The following is a 14,716-nucleotide window of genomic DNA, read 5'->3' as shown; positions in this document are numbered from 1 at the left end:
GAACTATCAGTTTAATAAGTCACGGTTACAAAATACTAACATGAATTCTTTACAGAAGAATGGAAAAACAGGTAGAAGCTGTCCTCGGGGAAGACCAGTTTGGATTCTGTAGAAATGTAGGAACACGCGAGGCAATACTGACCCTATGATTTCTCATAGAGGGCAGGTTAAGGAAAGGCAAACCTACATTTATAGTATTTGTAGACTTAGAGAATGCTTTTGACATTGTTGATTGGAATACTCTCTTTCAAATTTTGAAGGTGGCAGGTGTAAAACACAGGAGACAAAAGGCAATTTACAAATTGTACAGAAACCAGGTGGCAGTTAGACAAGTCAAGGGGCATGAAAGGGAAGCAGTGGTTGAGAAGGGAATGGGACAGGGTTGTAGCCTATCCCCAACATTATTAAATCTGTATACTGAGCAAGCAGTAAAGGAGACAAAAGAAAAATTTGGAGTAGGAATTAAAGTCCAGAGAGAAGAAGTAAAAACCTTGAGGTTTGCAAATGAAATTTTAATTTTGTCAGAGACAGCAAAGAACTTGGAAGAGCAGTTGAACAGAGTGGACAGTGTCTTGAAAGGAGAATACAAGATGAAAATAAACAAAACCAAAATAAAGATAATGGAATGTAGTTGAACTAAATCCGGCGATGCTGAGGGAATTAGATTAGGAAATGAGACACTTAAAGTAGTAAAGGAGTTTTGCTATTGAGGGAGTAAAATAACTGATGATGGTCGAAGTAGAGAGGATATAAAATGCAGACTGGCAATGGCAAGGAAAGCGTTTCTGAAGAAGAGAAATTTGTTAACATCGAGTATAGATTTAAGTGTCAGGAAGTATTTCCTGAAAGTATTTGTATGGAGTGTAGCCATGTATGGCAGTGAAACATGGACGGTAAACAGAAGAGAACAGAAGCTTTTGAAATGTGGCGCTACAGAAGATTGTTGATGATAAGGCCGGTATTACACTATCAAATATCTTTGTCAAAGATATTTGATGGTGTAATAGGGAACTTTGTCAAATGTCGTCCAATATTTGATCCAATCTAGGGCCTCTCTGTAGATTTGATCAAAGAAGTTGCTTGTCTTCTGTTCACTGCAATGTGACATGTTACCACATGGAGTGCTAGCATCGCTGCATTCTGTCGTCTGTAGTGTTTTTATAAACAGTACCAGTAAATACAATTGGTGTGTGCCGACAACTACAAAATTAATAGAGATGTATGAAGCTGATGAGGCGCTTTACAACATGAGGCACGCTGAATACAAAAATACACTCCTGGAAATGGAAAACAGAACACATTGACACCGGTGTGTCAGGCCCACCATACTTGCTCCGGACACTGCGAGAGGGCTGTACAAGCAATGATCACACGCACGGCACAGCGGACACACCAGGAACCGCGGTGTTGGCCGTCGAATGGCGCTAGCTGCGCAGCATTTCTGCACCGCCGCCGTCAGTGTCAGCCAGTTTGCCGTGGCATACGGAGCTCCATCGCAGTCTTTAACACTGGTAGCATGCCGCGACAGCGTGGACGTGAACCGTATGTGCAGTTGACGGACTTTGAGCGAGGGCGTATAGTGGGCATGCGGGAGGCCGGGTGGACGTACCACCGAATTGCTCAACACGTGGGGCGTGAGGTCTCCACAGTACATCGATGTTGTCGCCAGTGGTCCACAGTACATCGATGTTGTCGCCAGTGGTCGGCGGAAGGTGCACGTGCCCGTCGACCTGGGACCGGACCGCAGCGACGCACGGATGCACGCCAAGACCGTAGGATCCTACGCAGTGCCGTAGGGGACCGCACCGCCACTTCCCAGCAAATTAGGGACACTGTTGCTCCTGGGGTATCGGCGAGGACCATTCGCAACCGTCTCCATGAAGCTGGGCTACGGTCCCGCACACCGTTAGGCCGTCTTCCGCTCACGCCCCAACATCGTGCAGCCCGCCTCCAGTGGTGTCGCGACAGGCGTGAATGGAGGGACGAATGGAGACGTGTCGTCTTCAGCGATGAGAGTCGCTTCTGCCTTGGTGCCAATGATGGTCGTATGCGTGTTTGGCGCCGTGCAGGTGAGCGCCACAATCAGGACTGCATACGACCGAGGCACACAGGGCCAACACCCGGCATCATGGTGTGGGGAGCGATCTCCTACACTGGCCGTACACCACTGGTGATCGTCGAGGGGACACTGAATAGTGCACGGTACATCCAAACCGTCATCAAACCCATTGTTCTACCATTCCTAGACCGGCAAGGGAACTTGCTGTTCCAACAGGACAATGCACGTCCGCATGTATCCCGTGCCACCCAACGTGCTCTAGAAGGTGTAAGTCAACTACCCTGGCCAGCAAGATCTCTGGATCTGTCCCCCATTGAGCATGTTTGGGACTGGATGAAGCATCGTCTCACGCGGTCTGCACGTCCAGCACGAACGCTGGTCCAACTGAGGCGCCAGGTGGAAATGGCATGGCAAGCCGTTCCACAGGACTACATCCAGCATCTCTACGATCGTCTCCATGGGAGAATAGCAGCCTGCATTGCTGCGAAAGGTGGATATACACTGTACTAGCGCCGACATTGTTCATGCTCTGTTGCCTGTGTCTATGTGCCTGTGGTTCTGTCAGTGTGATCATGTGATGTATCTGACCCCAGGAATGTGTCAATAAAGTTTTCCCTTCCTGGGACAATGAATTCACGGTGTTCTTATTTCAATTTCCAGGAGTGTAGATTACGAAGATTGGAGACCTGACCTAACCTAACCTAACCCTCTCCTGTAATGTGTTGCAGTGAGCCTGTCTTCTGCAGATGTAGCAGTTCTTAAGTAAATATTGTTCTTTGTGATGTGAGGATACACTTCATTGAGCACATACAGAAATGTATGCTCATCCATTCTTAAGTAATTGATGTACGACTTGACGTCCGCCACTATAAGCTCACGTAACAAGTTTTGTTGAATGCTTTTATCGTGTCGTCGTAAAACCCACGGCTTCACCCAGGTATGTTTCCTTTTTTTTCCCTGCTTCTCTTCCGCATGTGCACACAGTGCAATTGAGGTACATGCAACTGCTGCGGTTAATAACAAGTTGTTGTTGTCAGCCATCTTGAACTTTGATGAAATATGATGACAGCGTAATATCCCTGCTAGCGCTACATCAAAGATGTTTGTCAAATATATTTGACGGAATATTTGATCACATCTTTGACAAAGAAATTAGATAGTGTAATACCGGCCTAAGATAGGTAGATCATGTAACTAATTAGGAGGTACTGAATAGAATTTGGCAGAAGAGAAATTAGTGGCACAACCTTGTGTTGGGAGGGGGGTTAAAAATTGAAGAGAGAAACCAAGAGATGAATAAAGTAAGCAGATTCAAAAGGATGTAGGTTGCAGTAGTTACTCGAAGATGAAGAGGCTTGCACAGGATACAGTAGCATGGAGAGCTGCATCAAACCAGTTTTTGGATGGAAGATGACGACTTATAATCTTATTTTGTTTCATCAGTGTATATCCTGACATTGTAGATGGACATATGTCAACTTTGGGTATACTGTTGCTGCTGTCCTTGGTTAATGGACATAATATTTTTTCAGTAACATTTTTAAAGTTGTTCACTGATTTGATGTTGCATGTGTATTATAATAAGTTTTTCATTATTTTGATAGTTGTAGACACTCAAATTTGAAAGCTAGTTCTTTACTCACAGATATTTTTCTAAGACTGTCAAAATAATAAAAAAATTATTGTAATATACAATAAACATCAAATAATTGAACTGTTTTAAAATGTGACTGAAAAACTACCATATTTACTCGAATCTAAGCCGCACTCGAATCTAAGCCGCACCTGAAAAATGAGACTCGAAATAAAAGAAAAAAAAATTTCCCGAATCTAAGCCGCACGTGAAGTTTGAGACTCGAAGTTCAAGGGGAGAGAAAAGTTTTAGGCCGCACCTCCAAATCGAAACAAAGTTGGTCCATTGTAATATGAGACACGATTTAGGTCGAATGAATGACGATACAGCTACAGTAGTTTGGTTCGAGTCGTAAGCTTAGCAGTTAAGCTTTACCAGGTAGCCATTGCTATGCGTCAGGCGCTCTGTCCGTATTTATACGGGTACCCTTCCTTTTTCAATGCTTCGTCTGGTTTGAATTGATTGCTTATTTTGCTTTGATCTGATAAGTGCCGTTTTCTTTGTTGTAGGTGTTTATGTCACTCTAAGCTGAAAATGCATTACTGTATTGTGTCATGCATTGTTTGTCGCATTCTGATAGTGAGTGTTTACGGCCTGTTGCCGCTCACCGCATGACCTGCTTTTGTGCACGGTACTGCCGCCCCTTTTTTTTTTTTTTTTTTTTTTTTTTTTTTTTTTTTTTAAATGGAGAGAGAGAAAAAAAATCGTCTCATTAGCGAAACAATGGCAAGGGACTGCTATTTGGTTACTTACACTGCTGCTTTCTTTGATAATGATCAACAAGAACCAAATAATACACTGCGTATGATAGAACATGTTCGGAACGAGAGTTAGGCGAAAATTTTTCTCAGTTTGAAAATCTTTGCAGACGCCTCTTTTGTACATCAAATTTTGCACAGAAATTAGAGTCATCTTAGATTTAAAAATCTAGTCAGTTGCCGTGCTTCATTTCTGACTGTATCACTATTAGGCATAAGAATAATACGAATATAAACATGACATGATACGTACATTCTTCCGCGTTTGCTGTTGTCTCACTCTAGTTTCGTAGTTTATTAGGCAGACAGGGTTTAAACGAGATAGCAGCAAACACGAAAGAATACATGGCAAAATGTTTATATTCGTATTATTCTGATGGTGAAAAGAATAATGTGATTCACATTTCATCAGGTTCCTATTAGCAACCATCTCTTCTCACAGGTAGGAAAAAATTCAGAACGTAGAGTTGACCATATTGACAAACATCTCAAGCAGTCTTGCCAGTCGGATTTTCGTAGTACATTGAAATTCTGCTACATTCGAAGATGAGCAATACGGAATTTGTATTTACTTCGTTGGATAATGTATGAAAATGCAGTGGTCGAAACTCGGGACGGAGAAAAAAAGCTCGTCTAACACTTTTTTTTTTTTTTAAATTTATTTACTGACGCAGAGGTTTCGGCGCCAGTATTTGTCTTTGTGCCTACAAAGCATGTCTGTGTAGCGCTACATGTATTCGACGGCAGAAGTTAGTTGTGGCGGCACCTATCGACATTTTTCAGAACTTCCGCTTGCTTTGTACTCGATTCTAAGCCGCAGGCGGTTTTTTGGATTACAAAAACCGGAAAAAAGTGCGGCTTAGATTCGAGTAAATACGGTATTACATATAACGACTATGGGAGCAGTAATAGTTTACTTATAGTTAACATATGTCCATCTACAACATCAGGACATGTACTGATGAAGGCTGTAAAGCCGAGACAAGCTCATACACAAAAATAAAATATGGAGCAGTATACTGTCTAGTAATTCTCTGCATAATGTCCTATTGTGACATAATATATGCTGCAGGTCACATAATAAAGAAACTTACAGAAATTTTATTACTTTCATTGTGACCTCAACTTGTTGCCACTCATTTTATGTCTTTAAGATAAATTTCATTCTTTGACGATCATCAATGTATTCAGAATAATTAAATAAACAGCAGTATTGATAGTGGTAAGTAGTAGTAGTAGTAGTAGTAGTAGTAGTAGTAGTAGTAGTAGGAGTAGGAGGAGGAGGAGGAGGAGGAGGAGGTGTACAATACGTAACTATAATCTGTTTAAAATAATTTGTTACTTGACACTTCATTCTTCCAATCTGATTTCCTCTGATCAGAGCTCTCCCCGTCACAATGCAGCAATTTCCCCCATTGCTACTGTGCTCCCAACAGTGATGAATAGTGCATTGTATACTACATGGGTGCTCTGTTTCAGATGTTTTGAATTATAACTTACTGTTTGCTATATTTCAGTTACTATTTTTGGTGTCTTTTATCATGTCTGTTGAAATACAAAATAAAAGAGGGCAGACTCAAGCTTCAGGATCCAAACACAATAGCAAAGAAAGGCAGACAAGGAATTGCTTTTAAAGGATAATCATGACAATTCCTGTGTGAATACTTTCAAAAATAAGAGATGGGCAAACTTATCATAACAGCCACATCAGCAGAGCTGGAATGGGTACGGGGTGAATGACAGTTAGTGTGGTATTGGCAGAGAAAATACATGGAAGAGAACACTGAAACAGGGCTTGCAAACCATGATAGGTGAAGTAAGAAGAGAAATGTTTAGAAACACCTAATTGTTCTGGATCCTTTGACACTAGATGCAATTCAGTGTAGCATTGAATGTTGTTATCTTCTTGGAAGGCATCATACTGTAGATAATCCTCTTACCACACTGTGTGAGTCCAATCTTTTTAAGGGCAGTAAATCATCATTAAGATGTGTCCTCAAGACTTTTGGTTTCAAATGCAGAATAATTTAAGGTCATAAAATGTTGACAGAGTGAGCAGATATAAATTTGGTGATCTGGATTCCTGCGAGAAGTGAAAGATTTCAATTTTGAAATCATGATTTGGATCAGTGAAATATGGGTAACAGGTGGTCATACTTTAACAAAATATTGGAGTGATAACATGGGAGTATGAATTACCACTCCGCCCCCCCCCCCCCCTCTACCTCTTTCCTTTCGCAATGGTGGTAAATAATTTTTTTTTTTTTTTATGTGTTAGTATGTGCCATCATGTTGTTTCTGGCTGTCAGTTTCTTGTACGATAAAATATTATGGCCAAGTACTATCAAGAAATTAATCATAATATATTTATTTAATTGGTTTGAAAATTCTTTGTTTTCAAATTTAGAAAATCTGCCAATAATTATAGTAATTCTTCATGCCAGTGGTTATTAAAAGCAACCTGAAACATCTTTGTTTGCAATAAATGTGAATACAGATGCAAATTGTGCCTCAGCGTGTGGAAATACAAATTTAGATGTTCCATAATAAATTATATCCAGATGAACTGTTTTATCAGAGATAGTTTGAAATTGTGTTATTTTATACATATAAAAATTCAAAAAGTAAACTATTTTTGATTATAGGTATTCATCTGGTGAAGCCCAGATTGAAAAGAGAATGTATGCAAAAACGTGTTTGAAAAGTAGAGTGTACCAATGTGCGAATTCAGCAATGTATCAAAGTGCGTACACTTGTAAGTTATGCTTTGAAACAATGTCCACTGTGGGTGGTTGAAAGCTCTCTATAAAATACATGCCACATATGACAATGTAGGGCACAGCTGCGGAATCTAGCTTCTTGTAATAAAGAATGCATATGTATGTTTGCAAGCTAAAATTGGTGTTATGCAGATACTTTAACATGACAGGTTTAGGTGGGGGATGTTCTGAACTATGGTTGTGTAAGATACCAGTACTGATACATCGTGAGCTACCTTGTTTATGTTGCTGCCACCTCATCAAACAATTGTGCGATAGCCGCTACCAAAAGCTTAATGCATTCCACTTTGCTTTGGGTTGTGTGTTGCTCATTGCTTTATTTTCTTATTGTGTAATTAGTGAAGAGAGTAACCCTGGTTCATCATGGTGTTAGAGAATGACTCTCACAACAGTAGAAGGGACTGCCAATCTGTACGACTGTGTGTCAATTCTGTTTTCACAGAAACATAGAACTTGTGTGTAGGCTGGCTGCACTGCTAAAAGGAGATGGAGCCTGTTCCCCTGCACCATTCCTCTCCCGTTCGGCAATCTAAGTTCTTGTTTGTTTGTGGTGATGGTGCATGTCTGGAAAACAAAACTGGTCAAAGTATTTCAACCACACTGAGAATCTTCCTGACCACACTGAGAATCTTCCTGTAAAGTGTGAATAGGTGTATTATCAGTTCCATTTCTACTCTTAAATATCTTTCCAGAGCTATGTTGCTTTGTCAAGTATGGATCGCATGGCTATGAATCCCCATGAAATGTTTTTTGCAAAAGCAAACATTCACTCAAAAAGCTCTTACTATAGAGGGTAAAACTATTTCTTCATTGTTATTGTTACTTTATTATTATTATTATTATTATTATTATTATTATTGTCATCATCACCATCACCACCACCATCATCATGATAATTTCAGCTCCAATCACCTTCTCTGTCTCTTTTTATGATCAATTTTATGTTCAGGCATGTAGTGTGGCAATCTTTTAAATTTATATTTATAATAAAAAAAACCTACTTCACCCAAAATAGGGGCTACATTTTTCAGGTCCCTAGCTAATAAGGATAAGGTTTCAATCCATCTTTCTTGAAAGAAAAACAATGTTTGGTAGTTACCATTGATCTCATACTGAAAAAAGTGCTTACTAGAACTTCTCACTTTATAAGTCACAGTCCCGGATGTATGAGGTCTGTTCAGAAAATTCTGGAACTTAGCCCACAAAATTTTTTACACTTACCTTTTACTTATTGTGAATGGTCTCCTTTTAAATACTCTCCTCCACATTTGATACATCACTCCCAACACTGTTTCCAGAAGCAGCCTTGGCATGCTTCTTCCTGGATTGCGCGAAGTGCCACCTGCGAATTTGTTTTATCTTGTCTATTTTTGCAAATATTTGTCCTTTAAATGGGGTTTTCAACTTTGGAAATTAAAAAAAAAAAAAAGGTCCTCAGTGGCCAAGTCTGGATAGTACAGAGGATAGGCAGACAGTGACTTTGTTTTTTTGCGCAATAATCTCTCATCCACAGGAATGAATGTGCGGGTGCATTATTGTGGTGCAAGAGCTGTGAATTATCTATCCACATTTTATCTCTCCACATTTTATCTCTCTCACATTTTCTTGCAGGTGTTGCAACACGCCCTGATAGTACCATCAATTAACAGTTTGTCCCTGTGGCATGAACTTATGATGAACCAATCCTTCAAAGTCAAAGAAAACTATCGGCATGGCTTTGACATTTGATGTGATCTGACTAGTTTTTCTTGGTCTTGGAGAACCTTTCCTGACCCATTTTGAAGGTTGAACCTTAGTCTCAACTTCGTGACCATAGACCCATGCCTCATCACCAGCAATGATTCTTTTAAGGAACATCTTGTTCTCATTTGCGAGATCCAAAAGCTCTCCACTGATTGCTTGGCAAAGTTCTTTCTGATCTTGACTCGTGAGCCTTGGGATGAACTTGGTGGCAACATGATGCAGTCCACAATGCTGTGTCAGGATTTCATGGCATGATCCAACTGAAATGTTACATTCTTCTGTAATCTCATGGATAATTAGTCTTCGGATGGCATGCATAATTTCATTGATGTTCCTGACGAGCATCGTTGGTAGATGTCGTTAATGAGGGTCATCTTTAACTTCTGTCTGGCCATTTTTAAACTGTGTGAACAATTCATAATGCTGAGTATGGCTTAAGCACTCATCACTGTAGGATTCCTGCATCATTTGGTGTGTCTCTGTAAAGGTTTTTGGGAGTATCATGTATAATTTAATGCAGATGCATTGCTTCTCTAACTGTCATCTCGAAATTCACATACTGTGTGATGCAACTCTCTCCTGAATACAGCACTGAACAATGATAAACAGACATACAACAATGAAACTTCTGCCAATTACACATTAAACAGAGGCATTTGTAGGGATGCCAACCACATTTTGCTTCAACACACCATTAATGCAAAATTATGAATGTTCCATATTTTTTGAACAGACCTCTTATGTTGTAGATAAGGTAGCTATCTTAAGTCCAGTAATGCCAGCATTGCTCCAGAAAAAAATCCGACAAGTGCTAGTAGATCTTGAACTCTGTTGATTCTTCCCCAACTTAATTACGTATACAGATAATAATAATAATAATAATAATAATTTTGTGTGTCTCTATGGCTTGGCAGAAGTGTTTCTATTGGACACCACCTTGACGAGTTGCGTGTTCCTAGCCTACCCAACTGGGGAAAGGGGACCCACAGTTTAATGTGGAATCTAAACCACTTGTTGTTTCACACAATTTCTCACATTGTTGAGATACAAAGGCTAGGTAAAAATGCAGCCTGAAGAATCTGTGGTGCATATGAGGTTTGACCCCATGATCTCTCAGTATTTAGGCACATGCTTAACCACTAGACCACCGCGTGTATATTGAGTTGTTGCGTACATTCATAGTGTTTTTCCATAAGTTTAATAAAAACAACAGATACACATAACAGAGACTTTAGTTATCAGTAATTCATCAGTAGTATCTTCTCCTTCGTTATTTACAGTAATCTGCCAATGCTAGGGTAGCTTTTCAATTCCATGACTGTAGAAATAATTTGTTTTTTAAGTGAAGAACTCATCAAGCCATGTTTGGAGCTCATTTCCATCCAGAAAGAAACTTCCTTGAAGATTGTTTGATAGAGAGCAGGAAAGGTGAAAATCTGAGGCCACAATATCAGGTGAATAACACTGGTGCGGAATGACTTCCAACCAAACTCCTGTATGGTGTTTTTTGTCAGTCTAACAGAATGCGGGCAGGTGTTATTGTTTAGTAGCACCACTTCATGCACTCTTTGGGTTGTCTTTCTTGGATTGCATCTGCAAGATGTCTCAGTTGACAATGAATGCCAGCAGTGATGGTTACACCTTGTGAAAGCAAGTTGTAGTATACCACACCATCTCTGTTTTACCAGATGCATAACATTATCTATTGTGGATGCAAGCAGGTCTTTGTACGGGGAGTTGCTGCTTTGTTTTGGGTCAAATATCCCTTTTTTTTCTTCTTATGTTAGCATAAAGACACCATTTCTTGTCACCAGTAATGGCACAGGATAGGAATGGCCATGTTATTCACAAGCCAACCAGAGAACAACCAGAGATGCACATATGGCCATCCACTGATTTTTATAATTTTGGTTTAGACAATGTGGTACCCATACTCACGAGTTTTGAACTTTTCCCATTGCATGCAAATGATGCATGAGGGTGGAATGACCATAATTCATCACATTTGCCAGTTCTTGAGTACACTGATGTGGATCTTTATGGATTCATGTGTCTAAATAATCATCATCAAACTCCGAAGGTCTTCCTGAACGGAGAGAGTCACAAATGTCAAAGCAACGCTTCTTAAAATGAGATAAACCATTTCCTTGCTGTGCTCTGTACAATGACTTTATCACCATACACAACACAAAAGTTTTTGGCTGCCATTGCTGCTGTCACCCCTCTATTGAACTGACAGAAGAATATATTGGAAATGTTCTGATTTCCCCCACTTGGCATACCATTTCGTAGTATCCACAGCCCCACCATTATCTCAAAATGGCAATATGTAGACTGAAATAGCAACAGCGAACTACAGAAAATATGAAAATCAATAAATAAACCCATAGCAACTGGAATACCAGCTTGCAAAACAAAAATAATATGAACTTATTCACCAACCCAATATATAGATTTCTGAAGCAAGTGAGTTTGCATTTATCAAAATAAGTGACATAAATAAGTGTGTATATAGATTTCTGTGACAAATGAGTTTGTGAGCATCAAAATATGTGACATAAATAGATGTATCTGTTGATCACACTGATTTAGAAGCTTAACATTTTTACACTGCCACGGACTGTAGACTTTAGCATCTGATATAAATTTCAACTGGGTGCCATTAGTTGTTTCTGTGTAAAAGGGGTCTGAATAGCCAGACAGACAGACAGATGAACAGCAAATCTCAAAAATATTTTTTTGTGGTTTTCAGATTCTTTCCTTTATTTGTACTGTGTAGCAGTTCTTGTTGCCAAATTTCATGATTCTAGGTCAAGGAGAAGTAACCTGTAGATTTTGAGGAGTGAGTTTGTGAGAACCAAAATATATGACATAAATGGCTGTATCTCTTCATTATATTGACTTACAAGCTTAAATTTTTTACACTCCCAAGACTGTAGACCCCAGTATGTGATATAAAATTCAACTTGATATCTCTACTTGTTCCTGAGAAAAAGAGGTCTTAACTGTCAGACAGACAGACAACAAAGTGATCCTATAAGAGTTATGTTTTTACCATTTGTGGTACAGACCCAAAAAATATAAGTAACATTACTTTTGAAGTGAAGCACTACATCTGTCACCCATAACCATGCAGGAGTTTCAAGCAGTGGTAATGCTGTCATTCCACATGAGAAACATTAAATAACAAGCAGTTTTAATTAGAGTATATCTAATACAACATAGGGTGATAGCAGTTTTCCCTCTTTTTCCAAAGTAGGTTTTCCTGCAAATCTCATTATAATCGTTTGCAGTCCATGCAAGCTCAGTTTAAATATAGCAGCTTATGTCTGTTTGTGTTAATTTATTCCTCTTCCCTGAGGGTTTTCCTTCAGGATATGGTGTGTGGAACATGATGTACATGTGTTAGTTGGGGGGAGTGCATGTACATGTGTTTGTGTGCTTGTGTGTGTGCATAGGAGGGAGTCATCACAGATGAACACTAAAACTGGAAAGAAATATAAAGATGCGGATGAAAATGGAAGATTCTGAATGGCAGAAAGGGACTGAAATACATCAATTTAAAGAAATAGAGAATTTTTGTGTGTGTAGGTGTAGGGGTTAGAAATGTAGATAAAGAAAAACAGTTATCAGAAAGAAAGTCATAAAATGTTAACAAAACCCAGAGAGTAGAGAGAGAACTATGGAAGAGAACTCAGAGTTCGCGGAGAGGGTTAAGAGGTGGAAAGTGATCCAAGTCCGTGCTTCTCCCATTTGTACCTCGTTTCCGTTTGGACCGTAGTTCTTCCTCAGTGTTTTATTTTCACCTGCATCTTGTCATTTCTTTCTAGCTATGTCCTTTTTAGTTCTCATCATTGTCCTGTTGGTGCTTGCAGCTTGGTACTGGTACTAATAGTGGTTACTGCAGTCCAGTCTTCAAGATGCTTTTGGAACCTTGTCTTACTGAATTAGAATTCTGAGCTAATTTTCCTGCTCCTAACACCTGTTTAGTTTTCCTTTCCTGTATGATATTTGTTAGCTTATCCTGTTTGATGAGGGAGCTGTTTTAAAGGTAAAAACTGAAAATTTAACTCTGTTATTACGGTTGTGTGTCCATTAACACTACACTGTTTGTATTGGTGTTGGTAAACTGTTAAACAGACAGCCCTCCATGCCACTTTTAATGTACTATAATTCATAATATTTATAGTTGCTGGTAATAATTTTTGTTTGTTTTTAATTTGTTGTATTAAACTCCCAGTCAGGTAAACTTTGGGCAACAGGACTGTGTCCATCTCATTGTTAGTGCTTCTCCATGTGGAATATATGTGTGGAACGTAATAACGTTATCATTGATGTGGATGGTGCCTTTCAAGCTCAGCATTCTGGCTGCTGATCCAAAATCAAATTTGATGGCTGCTGTGTCTGCTGAAAATGAATGTAAGTAATTACATACTTATCTTCATAAATTTTTGTTAAGTTCTTAAAGTTTCTATGCATTATAGACTGTGAATACAAAGAATTGTTCATCTTTGGCAAAAGTTTTATACTATTTAAGTAGTAGTGTTTCAGTATCTTCCGTAAAAATAAAATTCTGACTGCATGTGTGTGTTAAGGTAGACTCTTTACTGGCAAAACATTCATAGTGTGATGGAGGACACGGAGAGCTGGTTTTGGGTGATGAGCTGGGCCATGAAAGATAGAGTGGATGAGATAGGAAGGAATAGAGTGGAATAGAGGTGAAAGACAATTTTCCCAAATGAGAGGGATGTGCAGAGATAGGAAAGGCAGCCCAAAAGAGGGGGATTTTGGGGTGGATGAAAGTCATCTGTGCCCTGTCGGGTAGCAACGTGGTCTGAGGTGCCTCGCCACGTTTCGCGCGGCTCCCCCAGTTAGAGGTTAGAGTCCTCCCTTGGGCGTGGGTGTGTGTTTTGTCCTTAGCGTAAGTTAGGTTAAGTTAGACTGAGTAGTGTGTAAGCCTAGGGGCCGATGACCTCAGCAGTTTGGTCCCATAGAACTTGCCACAAATTTCCAAAGTCATCAGTTATCGACCATCACCCGTAGTGAGATGATGTGGGCATGGAAGGAATTTAGTGCAATATTTAACAAACTGAAGGGTTTGGTGCATTGCTGTCTGGAAGAGCCTGCTCTGCCGCCGGCCTCATCCAGCCCCCAGCTATGGTGACCCCAGCCATGACAGCAGACAACCATGAGAATATGGAAATGTGAGTGCTCTGCCCACATCGCCCTTTGCTGCCGATGCTCAGCAATGGAAAGTGTGTCATCAAAGGCCTCACTGAAGTGAAATGACAGGAGGAGCATTGCATATGCCAACATCATGCAGGGTCACCAGGCAAGACTGCAGCAGTGCAGAGATTGGCAGCTCAAAAAGTTTCAGCTCAATAAAGAGCTACAAGAATGCCACAGTTTTCAAGCACCTGAAAATGGTGACTGGAGGAAGAAACCGACTGCTAGGAATCCACACGCTAACAAGGTGTGCAATCAGAAAGTAGTGGTTGACAAACGAGGGTGATCTCCATTCGTTGCCAGTCATGAATGTCAGTCACAAGCACCGGGCAAAGAGAGTCATGCATTGTCACAGCTCAGCAGCCTTGGAGGTGCCTTTGTCGTCCTGGAGGAGGAAGAAGATGACTCTGGCACAGCAGCAACCATCACAGAGGACTATCTTGGCCACAACTCCATTGGCCTACAATCTGCAACAGTGAAGGAACTGAGGCCACCACCAGTCATCTTCTGAATAAAA

The 14,716-nt window shown here is 40.1% G+C and overlaps 1 protein-coding gene across 1 annotated transcript in view; it reads left to right on the top strand.

The window, feature by feature from the left end:
- The window catches only part of LOC126253555 (WD repeat-containing protein 75), a 201,885-nt gene that overhangs the window by 64,891 nt on the left and 122,278 nt on the right, over positions 1-14,716 (top strand). The window contains exon 11 of the mRNA XM_049954963.1: positions 13,214-13,392. Coding sequence (XP_049810920.1) covers positions 13,214-13,392 — 179 coding nt within the window. The remainder of the gene's footprint in view (positions 1-13,213; positions 13,393-14,716) is intronic.

The sequence above is a fragment of the Schistocerca nitens genome, chromosome 4 (assembly GCF_023898315.1).
Source record: "Schistocerca nitens isolate TAMUIC-IGC-003100 chromosome 4, iqSchNite1.1, whole genome shotgun sequence".
NCBI classification, from domain to species: Eukaryota; Metazoa; Arthropoda; class Insecta; order Orthoptera; family Acrididae; genus Schistocerca; species Schistocerca nitens.
This window is presented reverse-complemented; position numbering and strand designations above follow the sequence as displayed.